Genomic DNA, 27,020 nt, shown 5'->3' with positions numbered 1-27,020 from the left:
TCCCCCATTGACTTTCAATGGTGTTCAAGTTTTGGCTATGTTAAAGATAATACAAACTGATCCGTTCTGAGCGGATGCATGCGGTTGTATTATTGGTGCGGATCCGTCTGTGCAGATCCATGACGGATCCGCACCAAACGCGAGTGTGAAAGTAGTCTAAGATGGGTCATCAATAATATTGGTGGGGGTCTTAAAGCTGGCACCCCCTCCAACCAGCTGTCAGCAGGAGCCACAACCACTAGAACCAACACTGTAAAATAATAAAAACATGATTGAACATTTACATTCTAAAAGGTATTTTATACCAAAAGGGGAAAAAATAAAAATAAAATCACAACAACCAACACAAAACAGGGAACCAATTTTACTCATTTATTTTCATGCCAATTTGCAAATTTAAAGTGTACCCGCTATTCCAGTTTATTTTAATATAGTGTAGGGATCAGGATGTTAAACAATTTTGTAATATACTTTATTAAAGATTTTTTATTTACTAGAAAACATGGTGTAAAGCAGAGCTGCTACGGGCAGTCTTCACCCACAGTCATCATAGAAAAAAAATGCTGCAAAATTATTGTGGTAAAGAAAAGGGCCAGTAAATGTACAAAGTTTATTAAACAAAAGTCTGGTCATTAAAAAGGAGTTTTCCAGGATTATGCCCCTTTTTAACTGACCACATTCCACAATCTTCCCAGTCCCTAGCCTGTTTACTTTTGTCTGGGGCACAGACGGAGTAATGTGCACACATCACTGCTGATTCACATGCTGCTCATGGACATATCACTGCTGAGGCCAGCCATAGGCTGCAGCAGCGCACATGACCTGTTCGTATCTCAGGCGAAAACCGTAAGACCGCCAAAAAGAGCCAGGGTGCTAAAATGGCAAATATGATTTTTTTCTTTATTAGGTACAACATGCTGTGGGAGCTAGTTAACAAGGAATACAATCCCGGAAAACCCCTTTAAGGTCTGGTCATTAAAGTGGTTGTCAAAGTTAAAATAATACATCCCGAGCAGTGGTAAATGTGACCATGCTATTGTCCTTCCCGTCTGTTTACCTGGCTGCAGCAGTGACCATGTCACTGCTGCAGGCAATCTCTGGCCTCAACAGTCCATGATTGTCTGAGCTATAACCCGATGTGCACGGAATGTCACTGCTGCAGCCAGGATGATGACATCAGCACTGCAGGGCTGCACTTTGATGCTGAAAGCAGCAGGGAGAAAAAAAAAAAAAAAAAAAAAAGAGGGCAAGTATGACAGTATGACTATGCTTGTTATTTTATCACATTACTCCGGCTGAGAATGTATTCGTTTAATTGGACAACCCCTTGAAGGGATTAAAACTAATTGACAGGTAAAGTGAATTGTACTGATTGTCTTGTCAAGGGGTGGGATATATCAGGCAGCAGGAAAAAGTGTAAGGATCTGATTGCCTTTGACAACAAACAAGCTGTGATGGCTAGACAACGGGGCCAGAGCAGCTCCAGAATGGCAGGCCTTGTGGGGTGTACCAGCTATGTGGTTATTAGTATTGACAATTGTGGGGACTCATGCCTAGCCCGTCTGGTCTGATCCTGCAGATCTACTATAGCACAAATTGGTGAAAGAGTTGCTGCTCCCTATGCAAAGATCCATTTAGAAAAAAAAGATAAAAAGGCTTCTGGAGTGATATCCCAATGTCTAAAAAAATGTTCTCTACTCCATTCTATCATTCTGTTTTATATAGTTAGCATTCCATATAGATTGCATCAGACTGTGAGGAGATGAATTATGAAGACTAATGCATAGAATGCAGATACATTGAAAATGGATTTGAAATGTAATTCTGGAAAGTGCGTGGGTTATAAACTCACCCTTCCATCCAATAAACATGCATAAGAAATGTTCACACGCAATTTATTTAATTCCATGTGTAGGTCAAGCCAAGACCAAAGAACAGCTTATGTGAATATTTAAGGAGTCTGACCAAATCATTTTCACAGAGTTTTTTTGGTTTTTTTTTTGCTGTATTCACTGTCACATTTAACATTTCATTATGAAAGCGCCTTTCATATAAGCACAAATCATAATGGAAAATATCAGGATTGACATTACACTGGTTGCAGTTTCATATTTCATAGATAAAATGTGTCAGATATAAAGCCCTTTGTTGCTAAACTGCTCCCAATAAGTAAAGTTTCCATGATATTAATCCCGGGCTAATCTGATTTACTGAGATATTAATATTATTAGGGAAAATAAAAAACAACTGGGATTTATCAAATGTTGTCAAGTCATACATAAAGCCAACACCACCGAGAGATCACTAGGACTTCAAGTATAAAACGTAAAATAATGTGAAGAATTTCGTTACAATCTTCAGGAAAAGTCATGGGAAATGTCATCTGGCACAACAAGTACACAACTATCAAATTTAATATACTGCGTTAAAGATGCTGAAGGAAAATTAACTGACATTCAGCTTTATTACAGAACAGAAGAGCAGAGGAGAACATGATGTCCATTTCATTTGCTAGATGACAGTGACTTGTTGGCATCATGTTGCCTTCAGATGTCACTGCAATCCCAAGTAGGTACTTTATTGTCACAGTGCTTAATAGCACCTACCATATGTAGGGTCTTCCAAGGCTCACCATACACATTAGTCAGCAGTTGGACGAACCCTTGTTCGGCCAACAGCCATCTCTCCTGATCCCTCTATACATATACACACTTGGCACAGCCAATAGGGAAAAGGGAGAAGGCTGGGTAACTCATCTGCTGCCAGACACCTTCCTGAGAGCAATGGTCATCTCCTCCAACATTGTCACTGGAGACAATCGGGAGGCCTACACACACATTCAATGGTTGGCCAGTCCCCCAATCCCAATAGGTTTGGTCGCCATTTAACTAAAGTGTATGTTCCGCTCAAAGGGGCTGTCTGGGTTAAATGGGTATTCTGGTTATTTCAATTTAGCCCCTATCCGCAGGGGATACTATTCTTTGCCATTCTATCCAGTAATAACCCTATAAGTTAAAGGGTTAAAAAATGGATCATGACAGATCCATCATATAAAACAGAAGCCACGGTGCCAGTATGCACAGACCTTAAAGTCCAGGAACACCTTTGGGGGCATTTTTATTTTTATCATGCATTTTACTCATTTTGGCCTAAATACTTCATTCATTTGTCTTTATTAAAAATGTAACAGTTTTTTGTTCTACAGCCCTCACTTTAAGTGTAGCTGCACATCTTTCTTCTGTACAGCCCTTGGCTCTGAACTCCTGACAGCTCAAACAATTATAGCCAACTGATAAGAATAAGGGCTGAGTGCTTCTGAGCCGTCAGGAGTTCAGAGATAAGGGCTACATGTGGAGCAGTCAGAGCAGCTGCCTCTGTTAACCCCTTCCCGATAATCATGGGAACCACTGAGTTCTCGCAATTTGACGTAATAGTACGTCATAGTGATCGCGTGGGCACCGGAGCGGTGCACGCGCAATCACTGCAGGGGCCCGGCAGTCCGTGGTAGCCGGGCCCCTGCTGTTTCCGCCGGCATCGTTGTAAAATCAGATGCCGGCGGATTAACCCCTTCTATGCCGCGGTCCGCGCTGACCGCGACATAGAAGCGGTTTGTGTCGGGTGAGGGAGATCATAGAGTCCTCGCGCTGCTGTGGCAGGGACCCGATGTGACAAGGCAGCCCGATGCCGTGCAGAGGCTGCCCAATGCCTTGCTGCCTTCTACGGGAGCTAAGGAGATCCAGCCCGTACAGCAGACATATGGGGAATGTAAAGTAATTACTATTTTTGAAGGTATCTATCTATTATAAAAGTAGAGAAATTGAAATTTGCACATTTTTCTAAATGTTTGGTAAATTTGGTATTTTTTAATGAATAACATTTTTTTTAACTTATTTTCACCACTGTCTTGAAGTACAATATGTGACGAGAAAACAATCTCAGAATGGCCTGGATAAGCAAAAGCGTTTTAAATTTGAAAGTTATCACCACAAAGTGACATGTCAGATTTGCAAAAAATGGCCTGGGCAGGAAGGTGAAAACAGGCCCGGAGTTGAAGGGGTTAAACAGAAAGTAAGATAGTTTGCAGATATACTACAAGTAAAGGCTGTGAAACAGAAACTGTTGAACATGTTTAATAAAGACTGATTGAAAAAAAAGATTTTTAGCCAAAAAGTAGAAAATTCAACAATGGGAAAAAAATGGGCCCGAAGGTGTTCATAGCCTTTAGGATCCATTCACATGTCCGTAGAATGGGTCTGCATCCGTTCCGCAAATCGCGGAATGGGTGCGGACCCATTCACTCTCTAGGAGGATGGAATGGATGTGGACAGCACACTGTATGCTGCGGACAAGAATAGGCAGTTCTATGGGGGTGCCAGCCGGATATATTGCGGATCTGCAATACATTACGGACATGCGAATGGACCCTTAAAGGATCCATGTCTTCAAACACATATATCCAGCTGTATTTCTGTAAAAATATGTCCACTGTCAAACATTTTGCATCACTCTCACTATAAATGGCACGTTCTCCCTGTGCTGTTTAGTTTGGGTTAAACCTACAGTTGCATGTATAGAGTGGATTTGGTCCAATTACGTTCATAAACCACACAGCAAACACATAAGGAACCTATTTTCTTCAAAGACCTGTTTGCGCATACAAGCCCTACAGCACTATAGGAGATCATGATCAAGTTATTCCAAAATAAATCTGTTTTATGGCATTTCTTTAAAAATGAAAATATGCAACGAAGAACAGAAAGCACATGTTTCTCCGCACCGGGGACTGTAAAAGCTCATAGACAGATAGTTTTAGAAGAGCGTACATTTTATGTGGAGCAGAAGGGATAAGCAACTAACAGACGTACGGATGGCAAAAAAAAATCCAAAGGGAACAAAGGATCTGACATTTTCAAATCCAACCTGGATTTCATAAAAAAAAAAAAAAAAAAAAAAAAGAAGAAGACCGTGCAGCTCAAAAACCACCCATAGAAATGTCAGTAGTAAAAGGTATGCAGAATGTATCCTTGCAATACGATCAATCACTGGATTTGAAGTCCGGGCTTCCACCTTATGCTTCTATCTCAAAATTAAAACAAATCAGTGCATATAAAATCATGTAGAGTACTTCCGCTTTATCACCTGCCCGACCCGGGTTTCGCTTTCGCTTGCTTCGTCAGGGGCAACTCTATACTGAATTTACTGGAGAAAGTTTGGATAAAGTGGAGAGGGGAGGATCCAGCGGAATGGATTTACCGTCTGGGTACCTTACAACCTAATGGGTTCAATGTAGAATTTGACATTAAGACCTGCCTTAAAGGATAAAAGATATATTACACAGCAGGTAGCGATTCCAAGGAAGATTGAGATATATGTTAGATAAGGGTTTGTTTTGTATTTTTTGTGTAATTTTAGGATGTTGTGTTCCCCAATGAATATTGTATGTTTTAAATAAGAAAGGATCGGTGCAATCCCCCTTTTTTAATAATTTAAATTTTTATTATTTTGTTTAGTGTTTAGATAACGCCCATCTGATTATAAAAGGGCGGGTTGTAAATTCAGTATAGAGTTGCCCCTGACGAAGCATGTGAAAGCGAAACCCGGGTCGGGCAGGTGATAAATCAGAAGTACTCTACATGATTTTATATGCACTGATTTGTTTTAATTTTGAGATAGAGGCATTGACTGTGGTGGAAGCCCGGACTTCAAATCCAGCGATCGATCGTATTGCAAGGATACATTCTGCATACCTTTTACTACTGACATTTCTATGGATGGTTTTTGAGCTGCGCGGTCTTTTTTATGAAATCCAGGACTAAGTGTGAATTTGACCCTACCTCACCATAGACCTGCTGCGCTTCAAGCAAGATGGCAGTTTGAGACTTTTTTTGATTTTTGTTGAATCAGTGCCATTTGTGTAAACTTCAAATCCAACCTGCTGGTTCCTCGTTTGTCCCAGTCTGGCCAGAATGAAATGTCTCTTACCAGGACCCTATATTTCTGATAAATCCATTTCTGGCTTTTATGTAGAATCACGTCTGGTAACTGAGATCCACGCTTTATAATAATGACAAAATATAACAGAATCTAACAGAACCCAAGTAAGGAAAAGAATAAAACATTCTGGTCTATCAAAATCTATCAGCGGAAAAGACGATCCCCCGTGTGAACTTACTGGAGTTTTTGCCTTCATCTGGGCCTGCAGCTTGTTTTTCATCCTCTTCTCATTAAATTTGGCACTTCTCTTGACATATATTCCACCATGCTGTCAAAAACAGTTAAAGATCACTGCATTAACATTGTCAAATCGAAACATAAACCATGTCCTATTTCATGCAAGCAGAAACATTTTCCACAGATTATTAAAGGGAATCAATATAAATATCAAACCAAGGCCTCCATGTCCCTGACCTGTTGCTGCTTTTTAATGCATATGCTAATTAAGTGTTAAGTGCACAGAGGGTGGGCCTGAGCCACTCGGTGCACCTCTGCTCTCCTTTGCTGATCACTTCCATTTCAAGTTGATTAACAGTTACCTGACAATTCAGATGTCAGTCAATAAAATTATTTTATGAATGAAAGTTATATTTTATAGGGCCTTTCTGTGACACCTACTGATGACAGATTTAAAAAAAAGTTTTTTGCCTGGATACCAAACGTTTGCTTCCAGAATTAACTGCATCTTAGGGCTTATTCAGACAAGCATCGTTAAGAAAAAAAGAAAGCCCAGGCAGTATTTTCTAGCAACCGTAGGTGAAAAACGGGCTGCTCGCGGATGGCGTCTGTGTGCTGACAGTTTTCTTTCCACAGACCCAATGACTTGTCTAGCATGAAAATTGGACCAAAATAGTGCATGCTGCAATTTTCCCTGTATGGACCAATGGCCTGTGTGAAGAGAACTTTACATGTGACTTCTATATGTTAGGGCTGTTTCACAAGAGCGGATCCCGTGCGTGTCATCCGCAGCGTGAAGGAGAGCCAAGCCGCGCTCTGGACAGCAGAGACACGGAGCAGTAACATGATTGATTTCCACAGGACAGGAGAAGATAATAGGCAGCGCTCACCCAGCAGTAATTCCAATGATCCCTTATTACATCTGGGATACAGGTAACATGCTTGTTAGGGCATACAGTCATCAAACAGCGGCGACGGCCGTTTCGTGCAGGACTTTTACAATCCCCATTGTGTGTCTCCCTCACATGTTTTATAAGCCTAGGGCAGCCTTTACCTGACTGTATGGCCCTAGGCTTATAAAACATGTGAGGGAGACACACAATGGGGATTGTAAAACTTTAGAGTTTGCTGGTATCGAAGTAGTGCCCAACCCACCTGCAGGAGGGGATAGGCACAGGTTGTTACTACAGAAAGAGGCTAGAAGGATCCTGCGTGCGAATGCCCTAGGTGAACTAGGACTAAATGACCGTAACGATCTTTGTGTTTTTTTGTGATGTCCTTACTGTTTGCAATATGTTTGCTATTAACTGTAGACGTTTTGTCTTTTTAAAGTGATTTCACCTGGAATGGGGGTAGAGCCTCATGTGTCGTCATGGCAACTCCCCCGTGGGTTAGTTTAAAAAGCCACGTGGCGATACGCTCCCACGTCAGCGGCCTGAAGAAGCACAGTCCTGCACGAAACGGCCGTCGCCGCTGTGCATGTTTGATGACTGTATGCCCTAACAAGCATGTTACCTGTATCCCAGATGTAATAAAGGATCGTTGGAATTACTGCTGAGTGAGCGCCGCCTATTATCTTCTCCTGTCCTGTGGAAATTTTTGGCCATCAGTTTTCTATTTGCGTTGCACCACCTGTTTGCAGCTTCACTCAATTACGTTTGTATCTCCGCATCTGTGTTGCCCGTGCTGTGGGGATTGATCAGGGGACTCAGGTTGTGCCGCCCAGCCTCTCCGCGATTTGATTAACATGATTGATAATGCTCTGTGCCTCTCAGATCTTTTTACTACAAAATCACAGCGAGAAAGTTGTCACTGTGATTTTATAGTAAAAAGGTCACAGAGAGGCACAGAGCATTATCAATCATGTTACTGCTCCTTGTCTCTGCTGTCCGGAGCGCGGCTTGGCTCTCTTTCACGCAGCAGATGACACGCACGGGATCCGCTTGTGTGAAACAGCCTTAGGGTGTCTGTTTTAAACTAGGTCATCAGACGTGAAAATTGCTTAAAGGGGTATTCCAGGATTTTTATACCGATGGCCATCATATCTGATTGGCAGGGGTCTGACACTCTGCCGATCAGCTATTCCCAAGTAGCTCCACTACACAGTGGACAGAGCTGAGTAGTTCCAGTGCAAACCTTTAGCACTAGAGTAATTCCTGAACAGCTGATCAGTGGAGGTGCAGGGTGTTTGACTCCGGCCTGAGGACAGGCCCTCAATATTAAAATACTGGAAATGTCCATTAAAGGGGTATTCCAGTAAGAAACATTGACCTAGAATTACTAATGTGTCTGATCTAAAGTCTGTCTAAAAAGCGGTGCACAACTAGAACTTCCAACTCACTGAAATTTAAGATTACTTACCAGTGATCACTTTTTCATGAGCCCATGACAGCATCTTTGAGAGACCACCTCCATCCAGGACAGGAAACAGGAACTTTCGTGGAGAGCACTTAAAGGGGTTCTGCACTTTGCTTCTGATCGGCAGGGGTCCGACACCCAGGACCCCCGCCGATCAGCTGTTTGTGAAGGCAGCAGCGCTCCAGTAGCGCCGCGGCCTTCTAACTGTTTACCGCCGGCCCACTGATGTCACGACTAGTATCAACTGGCCTGGACGCGGCTAAGCTCCATTCAAGTGAACAGAGCTTAGCCGTGTCCACGCTAGTCGTGACGCCAGTGGGCCAGCAGTAAACAGTGAGAAGGCTGCGGCGCTGCTGGAGCGCCGCTGCCTTCTCAAACAGCTGATCGGCAGGGGTCCAGAGTGTCTGACCCCAGCCAATCAGAAGCTGATAATCTATCCAGAGGATAGATCATCAGTTAAAACAAAGTGCAGAACCCCTTTAAGGAGGGATACCTCCACTATACCCACCAGTTAATTGCGATACAAACAAATCTAATATAACACATTTTTTGGGGGGGGGGGGGGGGATATCCCAGGTGCTGTCATGGGCTCATGGAAAAGTGATTACCGGCAAGTAATCCTAAATTTCCCTTACGCCCATGACAGCACCCTTGAGTGACGACAAGAATAGTACCTAACTCAGGGTGGTGCAACTTCCTGCAGAACTTTCCTGCCAAAAGATAGCCACTCCTTAGAGTCTAAGTCTAATCTGTTGTGGCGAAAGAAAGTACACAGAGACTTCGAGGTAGCAGCCCTACAAATTTGCTTCAGCATTTTCTGCCCAAGTAGTAGAAATGGATCTGGTAGAGTGAGCACCAAATCAGAAAGAGGGGGATTGCCCCGCTGAAGAATAGGCTAAGGTGATGGCCCCTACTATCCATCCAGATAGAGTTCTGGAAGAAACTTTATTACCTCTATTTTTACCACCAAACTGTATGAAAAGCCTAGAGGATTTTCTCGCCATTGATTAGTGACTCTCAAATATTCTGTCATCTTTTGACATCTAGACAGTGGAGCTTCCTCTCTTTCTCATTCTTTGGGTCCTGACACAAGGATGGAAGAATAATATCTTAGGTCCTAATAAACATGGAGATCACTTTAGGTAAAAAGGAGGGATCTGGCTTAACGAGCACTCTGTCTTCCAGGAAGTTAGTATAAGGGGGAGCGGCTGAGAAGGCTGAAATTTTGCCAACACGCCTGGCTAAGGTAATCGCCACCAAAAAAGCAGTTTTGAAAGACAAAATTTTAATAGGCGAATCCTGCAAAGGCTCGAAAGGAGGCTCCATCAATCTAGATTAGATTAAAGGGTTTCTATCAGAAAAATCTTTATGTAGCTGTTTGAGATTAACAATGTGCTAATGTCAGCAGAACATAACTGTATGACTTATATCTCCCTGCCTATCGCCTTTCGTGCTAAATAATGACTTTTATAATATGGAAATGAGCCTCTAGGTGCTATTGGGGCATTGCTGCAGCACCGAGAGGCTCCGTCCTCTCACCGTTTGGCACGCCCTTGTAAAAAGGTGATTGACATCCTCGGTCTCCTCCGTGCCCCACAAATCCCCCGCCGTCCATTTTAGTATTAGGTGCAGTAAGTGAAGGACGGCAGCAGGCGGGATTTGAAGGGCACGGAGGAGACCAAGGATGTCAATAATCTTTACAAGGGCATGCTAAACGGTGAGAGGACAGAGCCTCTAGGTGCTGCAGCAACGCCCCACTAGCACCTAGAGCTCATTTGCATATGATAAAAGTCATTATTTAGCGCAAACAGCGGCAGGCTGGGAGATACAAGTCATACAGTTATGTTCTGCTGACATTAGCACATCGCTAATTTCAGCCAGCTACATAATGATTTTTCTGATGACAGAAACCCTTTAAGGTCCCAGGGATATTTGTAATTTTTGATCTTTCCGGTGGGGGCAAAGTCTAGACGGAACCCGTCTTTTAAGATGCCTAATATCCATGGCTTAACGAGAACTCTTCCCATGCCCAAAAAAATAGAGAAAGTTTTCCCCCCCACTGGACACAAACCGTCATTGCTGACTGTCCTTGGACCTTTAAGCAGACTGAGTGTTAAAGAGGAATCCCTTATTCTTTCTATTTTTGTTTTCTTGTCGAAAATTCTGCCTTGGTGTTTTTTGGAGGTCTAGAAACAGGAAAGACGCTTTTTGTTATCAGAAGCCTTTTCTAAAAGGTCATCCAAAACACGCCCAAAGAGATAATCTCTCTGGCATGGGATAGAGCAAAGTTTATTCTTTGAACCTGTGTCATCTGACCATCCTTTAAAGCCAAATAGCTCTTCTCGGAGAATTGGATAGAGCAGCTGACCTGGCACTTAACATTAAGGCATCTGCAGAAGCATCGGAAATAAAGTCCACTACTTTAAGGATGGTAGGAAATACTTCTAGTAATTGGTCCCCAGGGATTTTATCTCGGGTATGGGACTCAAGCTCTTGTAGCCATAATTTGACCGACCTGGCAGTAGAGGTAGTAGCAATATTTGGTTTAAATGCTTGGGTTGAGGCTTCCCATGCTTTTTTAAGGTATACCTCTGCACGTCTGTCCATAGGATCCTTTAAACTACCAAGATCCTCAAAAGGTAAGGCCGCCTTTTTTTACATTTTGGCGATAGGGGCGTCAAGTTTAGGAGGCCTCTCCCTCATCAGAAGGGTATTTTCTTTTAACATTCTTAGGAATAAAGAATTTCTTATCAGGCCTTTTCCATTCTCTTTGAATTAAATATTTTATGCTTTCATTTAGAGGAAAAACTCTTGACCTTTTGTGCCCCAGGTCACCAAACATTATGCCCTGGACAGACTTTGGTTCCCTAGGAACATTCACTTTTATAGTAGCGCTAATAGTTTTCAGTAGGGATTCCATATCCTCAGAGAAAAATAGAGGTCTGCTCATGGCTTCATCTGAAGATGAGCTTGAATTTTCCAGGATTTATCCCTGCTCATTCTCATCTGAATTGGATATTATATTAGCGTGATTCTGTTTGCCCGAGGCCGAGGAAAGGATGCATTTCTTAAACATTTTTCATTGAATCTGAAACTTCAGATTTAACAATATCTTTGATACTTTGAAGTAAAGATGGGGATTCCTCTTCTACCACTTTGTTCACACAATGCTGACACAGTAACAGACCAAGAAGGGGCGAGCTTTTTCTTGCACATAGCACATTCCCTCCCTTTGGATTTAGTGGTAGATTTCCCGGGGTTCCTCTTTGATATTCTACAAATAAAATAAGAGAATAATCCCCAATAGATCTGATACAGGAAAAATAAAAAAAGTTGGGGATTGACCTCCTTACCCCACCAGGAATACTGGTCTGGCATCATGACTCTCCTGGATATCAGCACGCTGGGTACTCTCATCATCCATGATAGTGGACAAGGATCGAGAGTTTTCCATTAGAGATCAACTGAAGATCGCAGGCTGACTGGGGTCCTTCTGACCGCGCGCTGAAGTTTTAAATACCAAAGGGACGGGTCCCTGCCAATGCACCCATGCGGCCTCAGTAGGAGCTTCCTTCTCCTACTTCCAGAACGCACTCCACGTGCGTTCCAAGTACCCCCCTTCCCCCGCATCTGTAAGCTTGGAGACAGGGAGGAAGGTAGAGTAAAGGCCCCGGACCTCCTGAAAACCGCCAGGAGGATCAGGTGTGTCAGCATCCCCTCTGAGTTATGCTGGGACTGCCCAGGAACACCGACCCGATAAACTATCCAGGACCCAGAAGGATGAATCCCAGGCTTAGTAGGCGGCTCCTAGAGGAGACTTATGCCGCACCAGGTAACCCCCATAATAAAGTGCCTGTGAGGCTCCTGCAGCCTAATACAGCTCTCCACAAAACATCCTATCCATAGGACAGGAAACAGATAACTGTATCCCTTCTTAAAAAGGACCTTTCATTACAATAAAAAATCTAAACTATGCTGACATGGAGAGCGGCGCCCAGGGATCTCCCTGCACTTACTATTATCCGCTCCGGGCACCGCTCCGTTCTACCGGTATAGGCTCCGGTATCTTCAGATTTTTGGCTCAACTGGGAGGAGCCTGCGCTTGTTCTCCTGGGCGTCTCCTTCTCCCAGGCTGGAGTGCTGACCAATCGCAGCACTCAGCTCATAGCCTGGAAGAAAAAAAACCTCTCAGCGCCGCTCTCCATGTCTGTATACTTAGTTTAGATTTTTGTTATCGTAATGAAAGTGCTCTCCACGAAAGTTCCTGTTTCCTGTCCTGGATGGAGGCGGTCTCTCAAGGGTGCAGCCATGGGCGTAAGGGAAAAAGGGGGCAGGGATTACCGGAATTGCTTTGTGGGAAAGGTACCGACAAGATTTTGCACCACAATTCTGGCATAAAATTCTGTCTCAAGGTAGGCCAACCAATAACTGGTAGAGTCAGACATCCTCTGCACCACATTTATCATCCAACCTGAGCCCCTGTGATAAATCTATGCATGTCTAGACAGCCGGTCTAAGCTAAGATAGATTGAACCCTTTACTGATGGGGAAAAAAAATAAAATAGGGGACCATGGACTTAAGTTCCCCCTTCTGCAGAACTGTGGTGAGGAGCTATTTTTATGGGGTGACAGACAGTTTAGCATGTGTGCTGTTACTCCACACAAACTCTATACTGCCAATCAATACAAAGATCTTCAGCTGGTAGGATCCTCATGGATTTAACATTTATCACACATCCAATAGAGATAAAAGTTTTTTCTAGATGGACTAGCCATTTAAATTCTTCAATAACAAGTTCTGTTTCAAGTCATAATAATAGCTAGTCCTAGGTCACATTAAAGTCCAAGATGCATTTTCACTACATTGAATCAAAAAGGGGAAAAGTGACCGAGCTACCAAAGATGCAAGATTTCCAAAGAAGTCCGCTTACAAATGACCTTAATGTGGAATTTACGTGGTTTTGCTGCAACTTTGGCCATGCAGTAGACCTGCACCACTGCGTTAATGGATTAGCATGCGCTCGAGGATACTAATGATTTCTGACTGAATATTTTCACAGATTCTTTTGGACTATCCTATTAACAATCCTTCAGATTACCTGAGAAAAATACCAGCCGTACAGAGGAAGAAATTTCAGACCATCCTTCAGAACATATCGAACGTGGCCCAGTGCATTTTGCTGTACAGCCATCATGTCCGCAATAATCCAATCAACTGCCAAAAGGACACAAATAAAAATAAGCTGTATGTTATTACCCGTATCCTGACTCAGTAAGTACACACAGCTCTGGTTCATAGAATTATACTATTATATAATGATCAAAAACCTCCCCGAGTGACTGACAATAAGGTTACATTCACTCGACCGTGGTGTAGCCCGTGCCCATGTTGCAGACCCCAAACCACAGGCACCAGAAGTGTGAACTGACTTAAATGGGTCCATGATCCGCAAGATACAGCAAAAGCTAAGACATATCCTATCTTTTGCAGCGCATAGGTACGGATCGGAAGCCGACTGAAACACCCAGAAGCCCTTCCAAGGGCGTCCAGGTCCGTGCCTCCACACCGCAAAAGATAGGACATGCCTTACCTTTTGCTGTACCTTGCGGATCACGGACCCATTCAAGTCAATCAGTCCGAACAGCAGCATGGAGTTCACACGGCCAGTGCCTGTGTTTTGCAGTCCGCAACATGGGCACAACTACACCACAGTCATGTGAATGTAGCCTAATGGCTAAGGGCAATTTTTAAATTTATATTGAATTTAGGGTAGGACCAGAAATAGCGGTTTCCCATTAGATCCTAAAAAACAGATTGTGATCAACAGCGGACAATGATTGTGAAGCATCATTCTTTGGCCCCTTTCACACGGGCGAGTATTCCGCACGGATGCGATGCGTGAGGTGAACGCATTGCACCCGCACTGAATCCGGACCCATTCATTTCTATGGGGCTGTGCACATGAGCGGTGATTTTCACGCATCACTTGTGCGTTGCGTGAAAATCGCAGCATGCTCTATTTTGTGCGTTTTTCACATAACGCAGGCCCCATAGAAATGAATGGGGTTGCGTGAAAATCGCAAGCATCCGCAAGCAAGTGCGGATGCGGTGCGATTTCCACACACGGTTGCTAGGAGACGATCGGGATGGAGACCTGATCATTATTATTTTCCCTTATAACATGGTTATAAGGGAAAATAATAGCATTCTGAATACAGAATGCATAGTATAATAGCGCTGGAGGAGTTGTAAATTTTTTATTTTTTATTTAACTCACCTCAATCCACTTGCTCGCGCAGCACGGCATCTCTTCTGTCTGTCTTCTGTGCTGTGTGGAGGAACAGGACCTGTGGTGACATCACTCCGGTCATCACATGATCCATCACCATGGTAAAAGATCATGTGATGGACCATGTGATGACTGGAGTGACGTCACCACAGATCCTTTTCCTGCACACAGCCTCAGACAGAAGGAGATGCTGGCTTCGTGGACTAAGGAGAGTTTAAAAAAAAATTATATTTTTTTTAACCCCTCCAGTGCTATTTTACTTAGCATTCTGTATTCAGAATGCTATTATTTTCCCTTATAACCATGTTATAAGGGAAAATAATACAATCTACAGAACACCGATCCCAAGCCCGAACTTCTTTGAAGAAGTTCGGGTTTGGGTACCAAACATGCGCGATTTTTCTCACGAGAGTGCAAAACGCATTACAATCTTTTGCACTCGCGCGCAAAAATCGTGCGTGTTCCCGCAACGCACCCGCACTTTTTCCTGCAAGGCCCGTCTGAAAGAGGCCTTTGAATTATCACCCCCCCCCCATGTCAAAGGCCCCTAAAATGACTGCAGCCTTTAGCTACATTCACATGTCCATATTACAGCTCCATGTGAGAGATGTACATTGAGCTCCATTACTGGGATCGGATCCTATCAGAGAAATCCGGGGGAACCTTTTCAGCATCCAAGGCAGTTTCTAGGCTAAAAAGTGTCTGCTTTATGGCTGTGTAGAGTCACTAGACCAGTGAGCTGACAAACTGCAATCTTTGGGGGAGGTTTATCAAGACAGGCACTTTGTGCGCCAGTCTCGATATCCCCTGCGCTTCCTGGAGGACGCACCTAATTAACCAGCTCAGCTCCCCTAGCTTAAACCCCCTTAATGACCAGGCCACTTTTTACACTTCTGCACTACACTACTTTCACCGTTTATTGCTCGGTCATACAACTTACCACCCAAATGAATTTTACCTCCTTTACTTCTCACTAATAGAGCTTTCATTTGGTGGTATTTCATTGCTGCTGACATTTTTACTTTTTTTTATATTAATCGAAATTGACCGAAATTTTTGCCCAAAAGTGACATTTTTCCCTTTCGGTTGTAAAATTTGTCAAATAAAACTACATTTCTATATAAATTTTTCTCTAAATTTATTGTTCTACATGTCTTTGATAAAAAAAATGCAATAAAAAAATTTGGTCACTGCGGTGGGGCGGACTGAACGCAAGTGTGCGCACAAGATCAGGCCTGATCGGGCGAACACTGCATTTTTTGTAGAGCCTATAGAACATGTCCTATTCTTGTCCGCAATTGCGGACAAGAAAAGGCATTTTCTATATAGTTCTGGCAATGTGCGGATCCGCAATCCTGCGTTCGGCGGTCCATGATGACGAAATGCAGGCCTCATCATAAATTAGGCGCGTCAGCTGAGGGCTGCCGTAGATTTCTGGCATTTGTGCCATAAAACTGGTGTAAATGAAGATAAATTTGTCTTGCATGTTGGCCATGGCCCTTACCACACCCGCTTGTGGAAGTGGCATAAAAAAGGCACTAACAACTTATTATTTTTTAAGTCGTAGTTAAAAACGTACACACAGCATGCAACCTTTTAAGCTACTTTTCTGGCAGAAGGGAAATGATAAACCTCCCCCTGGCAATGTTGGAAAATAGAGGTCCTTCACAGCCCTGCAGACTATTACTGCTATTATGTCATGTAAATGATGAAATAAGGCCAAGGCTATGTACAAATATGGTACAGAAGAAGCATTTATATTACATATTTCCATTTCAATATACCAACCTGTACATTGATGATTGGCCAAGTATAAAACGTTCTCTTTTTTTGGCAACTCTCCATATATCACTACCTGACAAAAGAAAAAAAAACAGAAAAAAACAAAAAAAAGGTGATTTTAGTAAATGGAAACCGTATTGTGATAACAGTTCTCAGAATATGAAGGACCAGTATAACATAGGCACAAAGATTTCCTAAGACAAGCAGGCACAAGAAAATACTGAGATCTGTTATAGCTGACTCCAAGGGAATAAGCAAGCAGTGCCCTGCCTAAACTCTGCCTGCTGATAGGAGTTAGGCTACTTTCACACTTGCGGCAGAGTGATCCGGCAAACAGTTCCGTCGCCAAAAACGAATGCTAACTGATGGCATTTGTAAGACTGATCCGGGTCCTGATCAGTCTTAAAAATGCCTGACCAGTCAGAAAAATGCATTGAAATGCCGGATCCGTCTTTCCAGTGTTATCCGGCAAAACGGATAGGGCATTTATTTCTTTCACCTTTTTTTCGGTCTGCGCAAGGACGGATCCGGCATTCCGATATTTTGAATGCCGGATCCAGCACTAATACATTCATATGGTAAAAAATGCCGGATCCAGCATTCAGGCAAGTCTTCAGTTTATTTTGGGCCGGAGACAAAACCATAGCATGCTGCTGTTTTGTCTTTTGCCTGGTCAGTAAAAAAAAAGACTAAGGCTGGGTTCAGACCTGAGCGTTTTACAGCGCGTTCCTACGCGCTGTAAAACGCTCAACAGGCAAGAACCAATGATTCCCTATGGGAATGGTTCTCACCTGAGCGTTTTACAGCGCGTACGATCGCGCTGTAAAACGCCCGACGCACCAAGAAGTACACGAGCTTCTTTGGGGCGTCTTGTTGCGCGTTCCCATACATAGACTTTAGCGGGAACGCGCGACAATGGGCGTTCGCTTGTCTCTGTATGCGCGATTGCAAAGGCCCGTACAATCGCGCATACAGAGCGTATGTTCAAGTACGCTCAGGTCTGAACCCAGCGTAAACTGAAGACATCCTGAATGGATTGTTCTCTATTCAGAATGCATGGGGATAAAACTGATCAGTTCTTTTTCAGTATTGAGCCGTTTTGACGGAACTCAGTACCGGAAAAGAAAAACGCAAGTGTGAAAGTACCCTTAGTTGTATATTTATAGTTACGGGACCTGGAACTATCTGGATGAGATCCTTCTAAATGCACATAGATGACAAACTGCTTGACGCTTTCACATGATCAGCTTCTCGTAGCCTTGCAGATTGCAGGAAAAAAAAAAATCCACTTCTCAGGATACATTTCTATTCAGAGAAAAACGGAGGGTTCGGTATCTCTAATAAACATAATACAGTAGGTATCGCTGTGTCTAAAAATGTTGGAACTGTTAAAATTTAGAAGTATTTTTTCTGCAGTGAATGCCGTGATTAAAATAAAATCAAAATGGTTAAATTATCATTTTTTGGTCAATTCATCCACAAAAAACAAAAAACAAAAAAAAAAAAAAAAAAAAAAAAGGATAAGACCTAATCCAAAAAGTTGTATGTAACCCATAGAACCAATAAAAACTAGAGCTTGTCCCACAAATTATGAGTGGGAGAAAATGGTTAACAAATAGAATTTTTATTTTTTTCAAGTAGTAAAAAAATAATAAAAACTGTACTGACCCACATAATAAGGTTGTGAACTAATTTTAGTGAACACCATAACAAAAAACCGAAAAATAAATGGTGGAATTGTGTTTCTCCCCCCCCCCATTTATGATATGGAAACTACATGGTGGCATTATGGCTTTTGGAAGGCATGGAGGAAAAACAGACAAAAATTGTCTGGGTCCCAAAGGGGGTCCATGCCCCTACTCTACTGAATGGCTGGTATTTTATTTTATTTTTTAACTTTGTGCCCACTATATTTTTGCCATCCTATATATAAACTGAACGTAGTTGTTCCAAGTGGCGGTTTTAGATGCAGCCCGTTTTGGCGCTCTGATGAGGTCACCACTTATTGTACAGCATCAGTGTCATCTTCCTGTCGGGATGCAGAGAGTATGGTCTAACAAAATCAGGCATATCGCTCACCTACAGACTATGGCGGTATGCACTTCAGCTGGGTACTAGGCCATTCAGTGGAGTGGGGCAACAAAGGCCAATGTGTGTTTCAGTGAGGAGATAATTCCTCTTTAAGCCTTACACCGACGCGTGTCACATGACAAGGAAATAGCACATTTCATGTTATGTACTTCAATGGTGTTGCAGTGCGACATACTGCGACAGTTGCAAAAATTCCATACAAGTCGGATTTTTTTTGCGACTCACATCGCAGTAGCAACATGTCGCATTGCAACACTACTGAAATATATTACATGAAATGTCACGTGACTTTCTTGCTGTGTGACATATCGCCAGGGGCGGATTGGCCATAGACCTTACAGGGAAATTTCCCGGTGGGATGATGCCCAGGGTGCCACCTGAGCCCTCCTCACGGCTGGCCAGTGGAGGTTTTTGGGGGTGTATTTTGTGCTGCTGGGGGCAGTATTTTGTGATGGACTGTAGTATTTGGCTCTGTTGGGGTGGTAAAATGTGCCACAATAGGGTATTGGTGGCCCTGCCTTCCATCAATTTGGACTCAACTAAAAACAGGACCACTTTTAGGCCCCTTTCACACGGGTGAGTTTTCCGTGCGGGTGCGATGCGTGAGGTGAACGTATTGCACCCGCACTGAATCCTGACCATTCATTTCTATGGGGCTGTGCACATGAGCGGTGATTTTCACGCATCACTTGTGCATTGAGTGAAAATCGCAGCATGTTCTATATTCTGCGTTTTTCACGTAACGCAGGCCCCATAGAAATGAATGGGGTTGCGTGAAAATCGCGTAGCATCCGCAAGCAAGTGCAGATGCGGTGCGATTTTCACGCATGGTTGCTAGGTGACAGTATATTCACTGTATTATTTTCCCTTATAACATGGTTATAAGGGAAAATAATAGCAGGTCTCTTCTTTACTTAAAGGGACTCTGTCATCAGATTTGTGCCCTATAAGCTAAACATATGGCCATGTCGGCACTAATAACATGAATCCTAAACTGCCCTTATTAAACCTGCTTGTGGCTCTATTAGCCCAAAAACAGGTTTTTATAAGCTGTCACTCACCTACCTAAGGTGCCCAAGGGGTTTTGCGTTAATCCAAGATGCCCGCCTGCACCCCTTGCCGTCTGGTGCCCAGCGCCGCCTTCCTCACCTCAGCGCCACCTCCTCAATCCACCCGTCCCTCTGCCAGATCCTGCATCTGCGCTTGCGCACTAGGCTCAGCCTGATGCGCCGCGGACTCCTGGCAGCGGCTTCATTGAGCGAAGTGCGCATGCGCCGGCCTGATGCACACGCGCACTTCGCTCAACGAAGCCGCTGCCAGGAGTCCGCGGCACATCAGGCTGAGCCTAGTGCGCAAGCGCAGAATCTGGCAGAGGGACGGGTGGATTGAGGAGGTGGCGCTGAGGTGAGGAAGGCGGCGCTGGGCACCAGACGGCAAGGGGTGCAGGCGGGCATCCTGGATTAACGCAAAACCCCTTGGGCACCTTAGGTAGGTGAGTGACAGCTTATAAAAACCTGTTTTTGGGCTAATAGAGCCACAAGCAGGTTTAATAAGGGCAGTTTAGGATTCATGTTATTAGCACCGACATGGCCATATGTTTAGCTTATAGGGCACAAATCTGATGACAGAATCCCTTTAAGATAGCAGGTCTCTTCTTTACTTCTTGAATGATGAGCTGTGGGTTAAAGGACCTGTGGTGACGTCAGATCACATGCTCCATCACCATGGTGATGGACCATGTGATTGGAGCATGTGATCTGACGTCACCACAGGTCCTTTAGCCCACAGCTCATCATTCAAGAAGTAAAGAAGAGACCGGGAACTACGCGATCAAGAGGAGAAGGTGAATACATTTTTTTTTTTTTTTTTTTTTAACCCCTCCAGCACTATTATACTATGCATTCTGTATTCAGAATGCTATTATTTTCCCTTATAACGATGTTATAAGGGAAAATAATACAATCTTCAGAACATCAATCCCAAGCCCGAACTTCTGTGAAGAAGTTCGGGTTTGGGTACCAAACATGCGCGATTTTTCTCACGCGAGTGCAAAACGCATTACAATGTTTTTCACTCGCACTGAAAAATCGCGCATTTTCCCGCAACGCACCCGCCTCTTATCCGGGCCAAAAATAAGACGCCCGTGTGAAAGAGGCCTTAGTATTTTTTCCAAGGCCATTTTAAGTTCCCAGTCCTCCCCTGCACATCGCTGTGTAGCTGTACCCTTTTATGTCGCACAACATATGTTGCTGTGTGGCCCTAGCCCAGTGATGGGCAAACTGCGGCTCTCCAGCTGTTGTAAAACTACAAATCCCATCATGCCCTGCTGTAAGCCGATAGCTGTAGGCAGACTAGGCATACTGGGGGTTGTAGTTTTACAACAGCTGGAGAGCCACAGTTTGCCCATCTCTGCCCTAGCCTAAAGGAGTATTCATGCTAGAATATGACCAGCCTCCGATCAGTGGTGTCCAACTCTTAGAACCTTCCTTCTTCCTACAAAAGAGTCAAAAAGACAAACACAATCTACTCCGGATCACCAAGATATTTGATCTGTTTGCTTCTGGTGAAGATACCTACAAGTAGTACCAAGTGTCATGTATTCGCGCTCAGGGTGCATGTGCTCAGAGCAGGGAGGGGGATGCATCGTTGTCAGACACCACTGTCAGGGCCTCATCTCTTCACAAATAAAAAGAATCAAACCTGGGGCCTCCATACACGTTCTGGTCAGTGGGTTTGGAGGACATTATCTAATGTGTATGGCCAGCTGTAGAATCAAACACTGCAATAGCTCGATAAGGGGCATATGAAGGTCACACATGCATACACTCCCAATATAAGATGACGTGACGGCACCATGAAAGGTACTGTACTTCCTGCAGTCAAGGTCACTCCAGCATTACAGACATGTACACACCCAGCAGCACAGGACCGGCCGGCCATGAATTCTTCTTTACACTAAAAATTCACAGGGATAGTCCCATATTCACCTAGTACACTCCACACAATGCTGAAACATAGGGCTCCCAGACAGCAAGGTCAACGTATTCATGAAAGGCATCTCTAGTAGAACCGGATAAACCGCTACTAATAATAAACTACTACATTACAGAGGCGTTCCGTTATTCATTCCGTTATAATAGAAGTCTATGGGCTGCATAACGGATCCGTCCTGAGGACTTCCCCTGCATAACGGAAATGGGACGGATCCGTTTTGCAGCCCATAGATTTCTATTATGACGGAATGAATAACGGAATGCCTCTAAAGACATTCAGTAATAGAATGGTGTTATCGTCCGTGGTAACGGAATCCGTAACGCAATTCTGCTTTTACCAACAAACGAATAGCAAACTACTTCCCTGGCACAGTACATTACAATGGACACAAACATTTCCTGGTAATGTACATTATATTACAGCAGACACTTACTTCCTGGTAACATCACAGTGTCCTCTATAACACTTCCTGGTAATATTACAGCAGGCAGTATAAAACGTCCTGGTAATACTACAGCGGGCAGTATAAAACGTCCTGGTAATATTACAGTGCACACTATAAGGCTACTTTCACACTAGCGTTTTTCTTTTCCGGCATTCAGTTCCGTCCTAGGGTCTCAATACCGGAAAATAATCTGTTTTACCCTAATGCATTTTGAATGGACAGTAATCCGTTCAGGATGCATCAGGATGTCTTCAGTTCTTTTAGACTGATCAGGATGGAGATAATACTGCAGCATGCTACGGTTTTATCTCCGGCCAAAACTCCGGAACACTTGCCGGAATGCCGGATCCAGCATTAATTTACATTGAAATGTATTAGTGCCGGATCTGGCATTAAAAATACCGCAATGCCGGTGTTCTGCCAGATCTCTATACCTTGAGAAAAGTCTATACCAGAAGTGACGCGGCCGCACAGGAATCAGCTGGAGGAGGACCGGCTTAGCAAAGAATTATTGTAGCGCCGAAAAAATGTGAAAAGAATAGAAACGGATCCGTTTGTCCGTATGACATCTGGATCCGTTTTTGCAATGCATTTCTGAGACCGATCCGCATCCGGATCAGTCTACAAATACTGTCCGTTTGCATGCAGATTGCCGGATCACTCTGCCACAAGTGTCAATGTAGCCTTAGGCTACTTTCACACTTGTGGCAGGACGAATCCGACAGGCTGTTCCCCATGTCGGAGCGGTCCTTCCGCTATTTCGCCGTGCCGCCGCTCCGTCCCCATTGACTATATTGGGGACGGGGGCAGAGCTCCGGCGCAGCACGGCAAAAGCCGCCGGACTAAAAAGTCGGACATGCAGGACTTTTTAGTCCGGCGGCTTTCGCTGTGCTGCGCCGGAGCTCCGCCTCATCCCCATTATAGTCAATGGGGACGGAGCGGCGGTCCGGCGAAATAGCGGCAGGATTGATCCGACACGGTGAACAGCCTGTCGGATCCGTCCTGCCGCAAGTGTGAAAGTAGCCTAACACTTCCTGGTAATATTACAGCGGGCACTATAACACTTCCTGGTAATACTGTGTCCTCCATAACACTTTCTGGTAATATTACAGTGTCCTCTATAACTCTTCCTGGTAATATTACAGGGGCCACTAGAGCACAAGCTGGTGATATTAGTGTCATCTATAACACTTCCTGGTAACATTACAGGGACCACTAGACAACATGCTGGTGATATTACAGTGTCCTCTATAACTCTTCCTGGTAATATTACAGGGGCCATTAGAGCACATGCTGGTGATATTAGTGTCATCTATAACACTTCCTGGTAACATTACAGGGACCACTAGACAACATGCTGGTGATATTACAGTGTCCTCTATAACTCTTCCTGGTAATAATACAGGGGCCACTAGAACACATGCTGGTGATATTACAGTATCCTCTATAACTCTTCCTGGTAATAATACAGGGGCCACTAGAGCACAAGCTGGTGATATTACAGTGTCCTCTATAACTCTTCCTGGTAGTATTACAGGGACCACTAGAACACATGCTGGTGATATTACAGTGTCCTCTATAACTCTTCCTGGTAATAATACAGGGGCCACTAGAGCACAAGCTGGTGATATTACAGTGTCCTCTATAACTCTTCCTGGTAATAATACAGGGGCCACTAGAACACATGCTGGTGATATTACAGTGTCCTCTATAACTCTTCCTGGTAATAATACAGGGGCCACTAGAGCACAAGCTGGTGATATTACAGTGTCCTCTATAACTCTTCCTGGTAATAATACAGGGGCCACTAGAGCACATGCTGGTGATATTAGTGTCCTCTATAACACTTCCTGGTAATAATACAGGGGACCACTAGAGCACATGCTGGTGATACCCAGCTTCCATACACTTTAGGTGATGTTCCTGGATCCCCTGGCACCCAGTCTCCCCCACCACCCCTGCCCACCCATGTGACCTGACCTGCACCCCGGTGTAGTGCTGGAAGAAGAAGAGCACCATGCTCTGGTAGGCGTTGTAGAGCCGGTCGTCCACCCGCTGGTATAAGTTCTCGGGCAGCACAGCGCTCAGGGCCCTCCAGCAGCTCCATGCCAGCAGGTAGGTGGGCGCAGTGCCCAGCATGATTGCTGCAGGGAGCATGTAGCGCAGGGAGTAGGTGTGCAGCACGGCGGAGAGCAGCATGGTGTCGGCTCCACTGCGCCCCAGGTTACACACTTATGCCCTCCACTGCATCTCCTGACACCCGGCAGCACGTGAGGGGGAGGGGCTGGGGTGGAGACCCCGTGCTGCCGGCTGACAGCTGACTAAACAGAGCCGCTGCACTGCCCACTCAGACAGGAGGCATGGCGTGCACGTGTCTCTACCCATCTACTGGCAGACCGGGTGCAGGTCACCAGCCTGAAAGCACCCTCAGTGGTCTCTGCAAGAACTAGGGGGAGCGTCAGAGGGCAGGAGTCAGAGCGCCGCTGCGTCACACGTAACGGGACCCGGGCGCCATCTTTAATACTGGCAGGCACTCTAGTACAAGGAGATGAGCGAAGTTCCGAGCGGGGAAGGAAGTAGAAAGACACATACACCGACCCCACATTATATTATATATTAGTGTGTGTTCATATATGTATTTGGAGAGGGGAAAAAGTACTTGGCCATGGCACCAGCTTAGGTCAGTGTTTTCCCCAGCAAAGGAGGAATTCTTAGGTTATACTTGTCTACTTCCATGATCATGATTTTGCTAGTAACCCCTTAAAGCATCACAGACTTTTTACCCAACGTTTGATGTGTCATAGAAACGTGAAAAGTTGTGATTGGAGGGGGGCTGAGTGCCAACAAGGTGAGAGACAGGTGTGTGTCCTGGCTGGTGAGGACAGAGTAAAGGCCCATAGACTGCTGCGCAGAGAGGAGAGAACGCGTGAGATGCGCACCCTTCTCTCCCATCCTCCTAGAGACTGGTGGGCTTCACTTTTATAACCTCTCAAAAGTTGTGTGAAAATTAGTGACGCCTTAAGTAAAACGTGTAATTGATCAGCATTCAGGTTCTGGCGGTACTCGGGCTCGCACTGACCTACGGGAGAAGAAACGAATGTCCTGGAGGGTCCCTGGGGCAGGACGAGGCCCCCACTTCTCCACCTAAGGCTGGATTCACATCATCTTTTTGCCAATCGTTTAATGTGTACGTAAATGGATGCCTTAGACAGATGCCATACAATGGTACCACAGAGATCCATTGTAAAAGAAAAAAATGTATACTTTTTTACCAAACTCTACAGGATAGAAAAGGTGTGCTACGCTTTTTTATACTTTTTTTTCCCAACGTATACGTTAAACGAATGGCAAAAACGTGATGTGAATCCAGCCTAAGGGATGTTTCACACGAGGGAGTCCGTTGCGGGAATCATGCTCCGTGTAGGAGCGTGATCCGCTGTTCTGGACTTGCAGGAGCGCACGGCTATATCATGTTTTATAATGCTGTGTGTCTCTGCTTGACCTCTCTTCTAGGGTTGAGCGAAGCGAGCTTCGGATTTTACATCCGATGTCGCTTCGTTCAAAACTTTGGATTCATACTGTACGGAGATCCGTCTGTCTGTACAGTATTACATTGCACGGCCTCCAATGAGCCGAAGTCAGTTATTCAAGTCGCACAAGAGACGAGACATAGTAGAATAACTTCGGTAGTTGATTTTTAAAGTGGGAAAACCGAACTCGGCTTTGGTTCCGACTAGTACCTCGAGTTAACGCCAAGTTTTTAAGTGTTTTTCCACTTTAAAAATCAACTACTGAAGTTATTCTACTAAGTCTCGTGCGACTTTGTGAATAACTGACTTCGGCTCATCGGAGGCCGTACATTTTAATACTGTACAGACAGACGGATCTCCGTACAGTATCAATCCAAAGTTTTGAACAAAGCGACTTTGGATCTAGGATCTGAGGCTCGCTTCGCCACTTCTACAGGATTACTGATAGCTGTATGTCACGATGATCCTGTAGAAGTGAGGTCAAGAAGAGGCACACAGCATTATAAATCAGTATAAGGGCTCGTTCACACGAACATGTGATGCACATTGCTGTATTGCGGACCACATCACGGATGCCGTTCCGTGGCCATTCCGCATCACGGATGCGGACCCATTCATTTCAATGGGTCCACAAATCCGGAGGAACGGAACACTACAGAAGGATTACTACGGATTGCTTTCTGGGGTTCCGTTCCGTGCTTCCACACCACAAAAAGATAGAACTTGCTCTATCTTTTTGCGGAACGGAAGGATCGTGGTCTGCGATCCCCATGCGCCTGCCCCGCAGACGGTGCCCGTGCTATGCGGACCGCAGTTTGCGTTCGTGTGAACGAGCCCTAATGCCCTGCGCTCCTGCAAGTCCAGAATAGAGGATCAGGCTCCTACACTGTGCATGATTCCTGCAACGCACCCGCCTGTGTGAAACAGCGCATAGGACTCTGTGGTGAATGGATGCCACTCTATGTTGTCCGTCTGAGGCATCCGTTAATGTATACAGGTTTTTGTATACGTTAAACAAAAGGCAAAAACGTGATGTGAGCCCTGCCTAAAATCCCATACAAAATAATAGGTGACAATTACTGTACTTTGGCTTTTCTGCCACTTTTGTGACTTTTTAAGCTTCTCACAAGGTTTGCCACCCGCTTATGCAGGGGGCCCAGGCATAGTCATAAGTGGCAGTGGCAAACTCCTGTGTCCAGCGCTGCGCTAATAGGTGTCAGGACATTGCGTTTGCTAGCACTGGTTAAAAAAACATCATGACGCCAGCCAGTGGTATGAGATTCTTTACCTATTGGGGCGCCAGAAGTTATCTAGGACTGGAATAATAGAAGTAAAGAGCGCAGCACAGAACATGCGGTG

At 44.5% G+C, this 27,020-nt stretch overlaps 1 protein-coding gene across 1 annotated transcript in view; it reads right to left on the bottom strand.

The window, feature by feature from the left end:
• The window catches only part of AGPAT5 (1-acylglycerol-3-phosphate O-acyltransferase 5), a 59,401-nt gene extending 34,820 nt beyond the window's left edge, over positions 1 to 24,581 (bottom strand). The window contains exons 1-4 of the mRNA XM_044289488.1: positions 24,112 to 24,581; positions 16,608 to 16,674; positions 13,629 to 13,744; positions 6,173 to 6,262 (exon numbers count right to left, since the gene is read on the bottom strand). Of these exons, the coding sequence (XP_044145423.1) occupies positions 6,173 to 6,262; positions 13,629 to 13,744; positions 16,608 to 16,674; positions 24,112 to 24,330 (492 nt within the window). The 5' untranslated portion in view covers positions 24,331 to 24,581. The remainder of the gene's footprint in view (positions 1 to 6,172; positions 6,263 to 13,628; positions 13,745 to 16,607; positions 16,675 to 24,111) is intronic.
• Between the last annotated feature and the right edge of the window lie 2,439 nt (positions 24,582 to 27,020).

The sequence above is a fragment of the Bufo gargarizans genome, chromosome 4 (genome assembly GCF_014858855.1).
Source record: "Bufo gargarizans isolate SCDJY-AF-19 chromosome 4, ASM1485885v1, whole genome shotgun sequence".
Taxonomy (NCBI): domain Eukaryota; kingdom Metazoa; phylum Chordata; class Amphibia; order Anura; family Bufonidae; genus Bufo; species Bufo gargarizans.
Note: the sequence above shows the minus strand (reverse complement) of the source record. Positions and strands in the feature narration are given on the sequence as shown.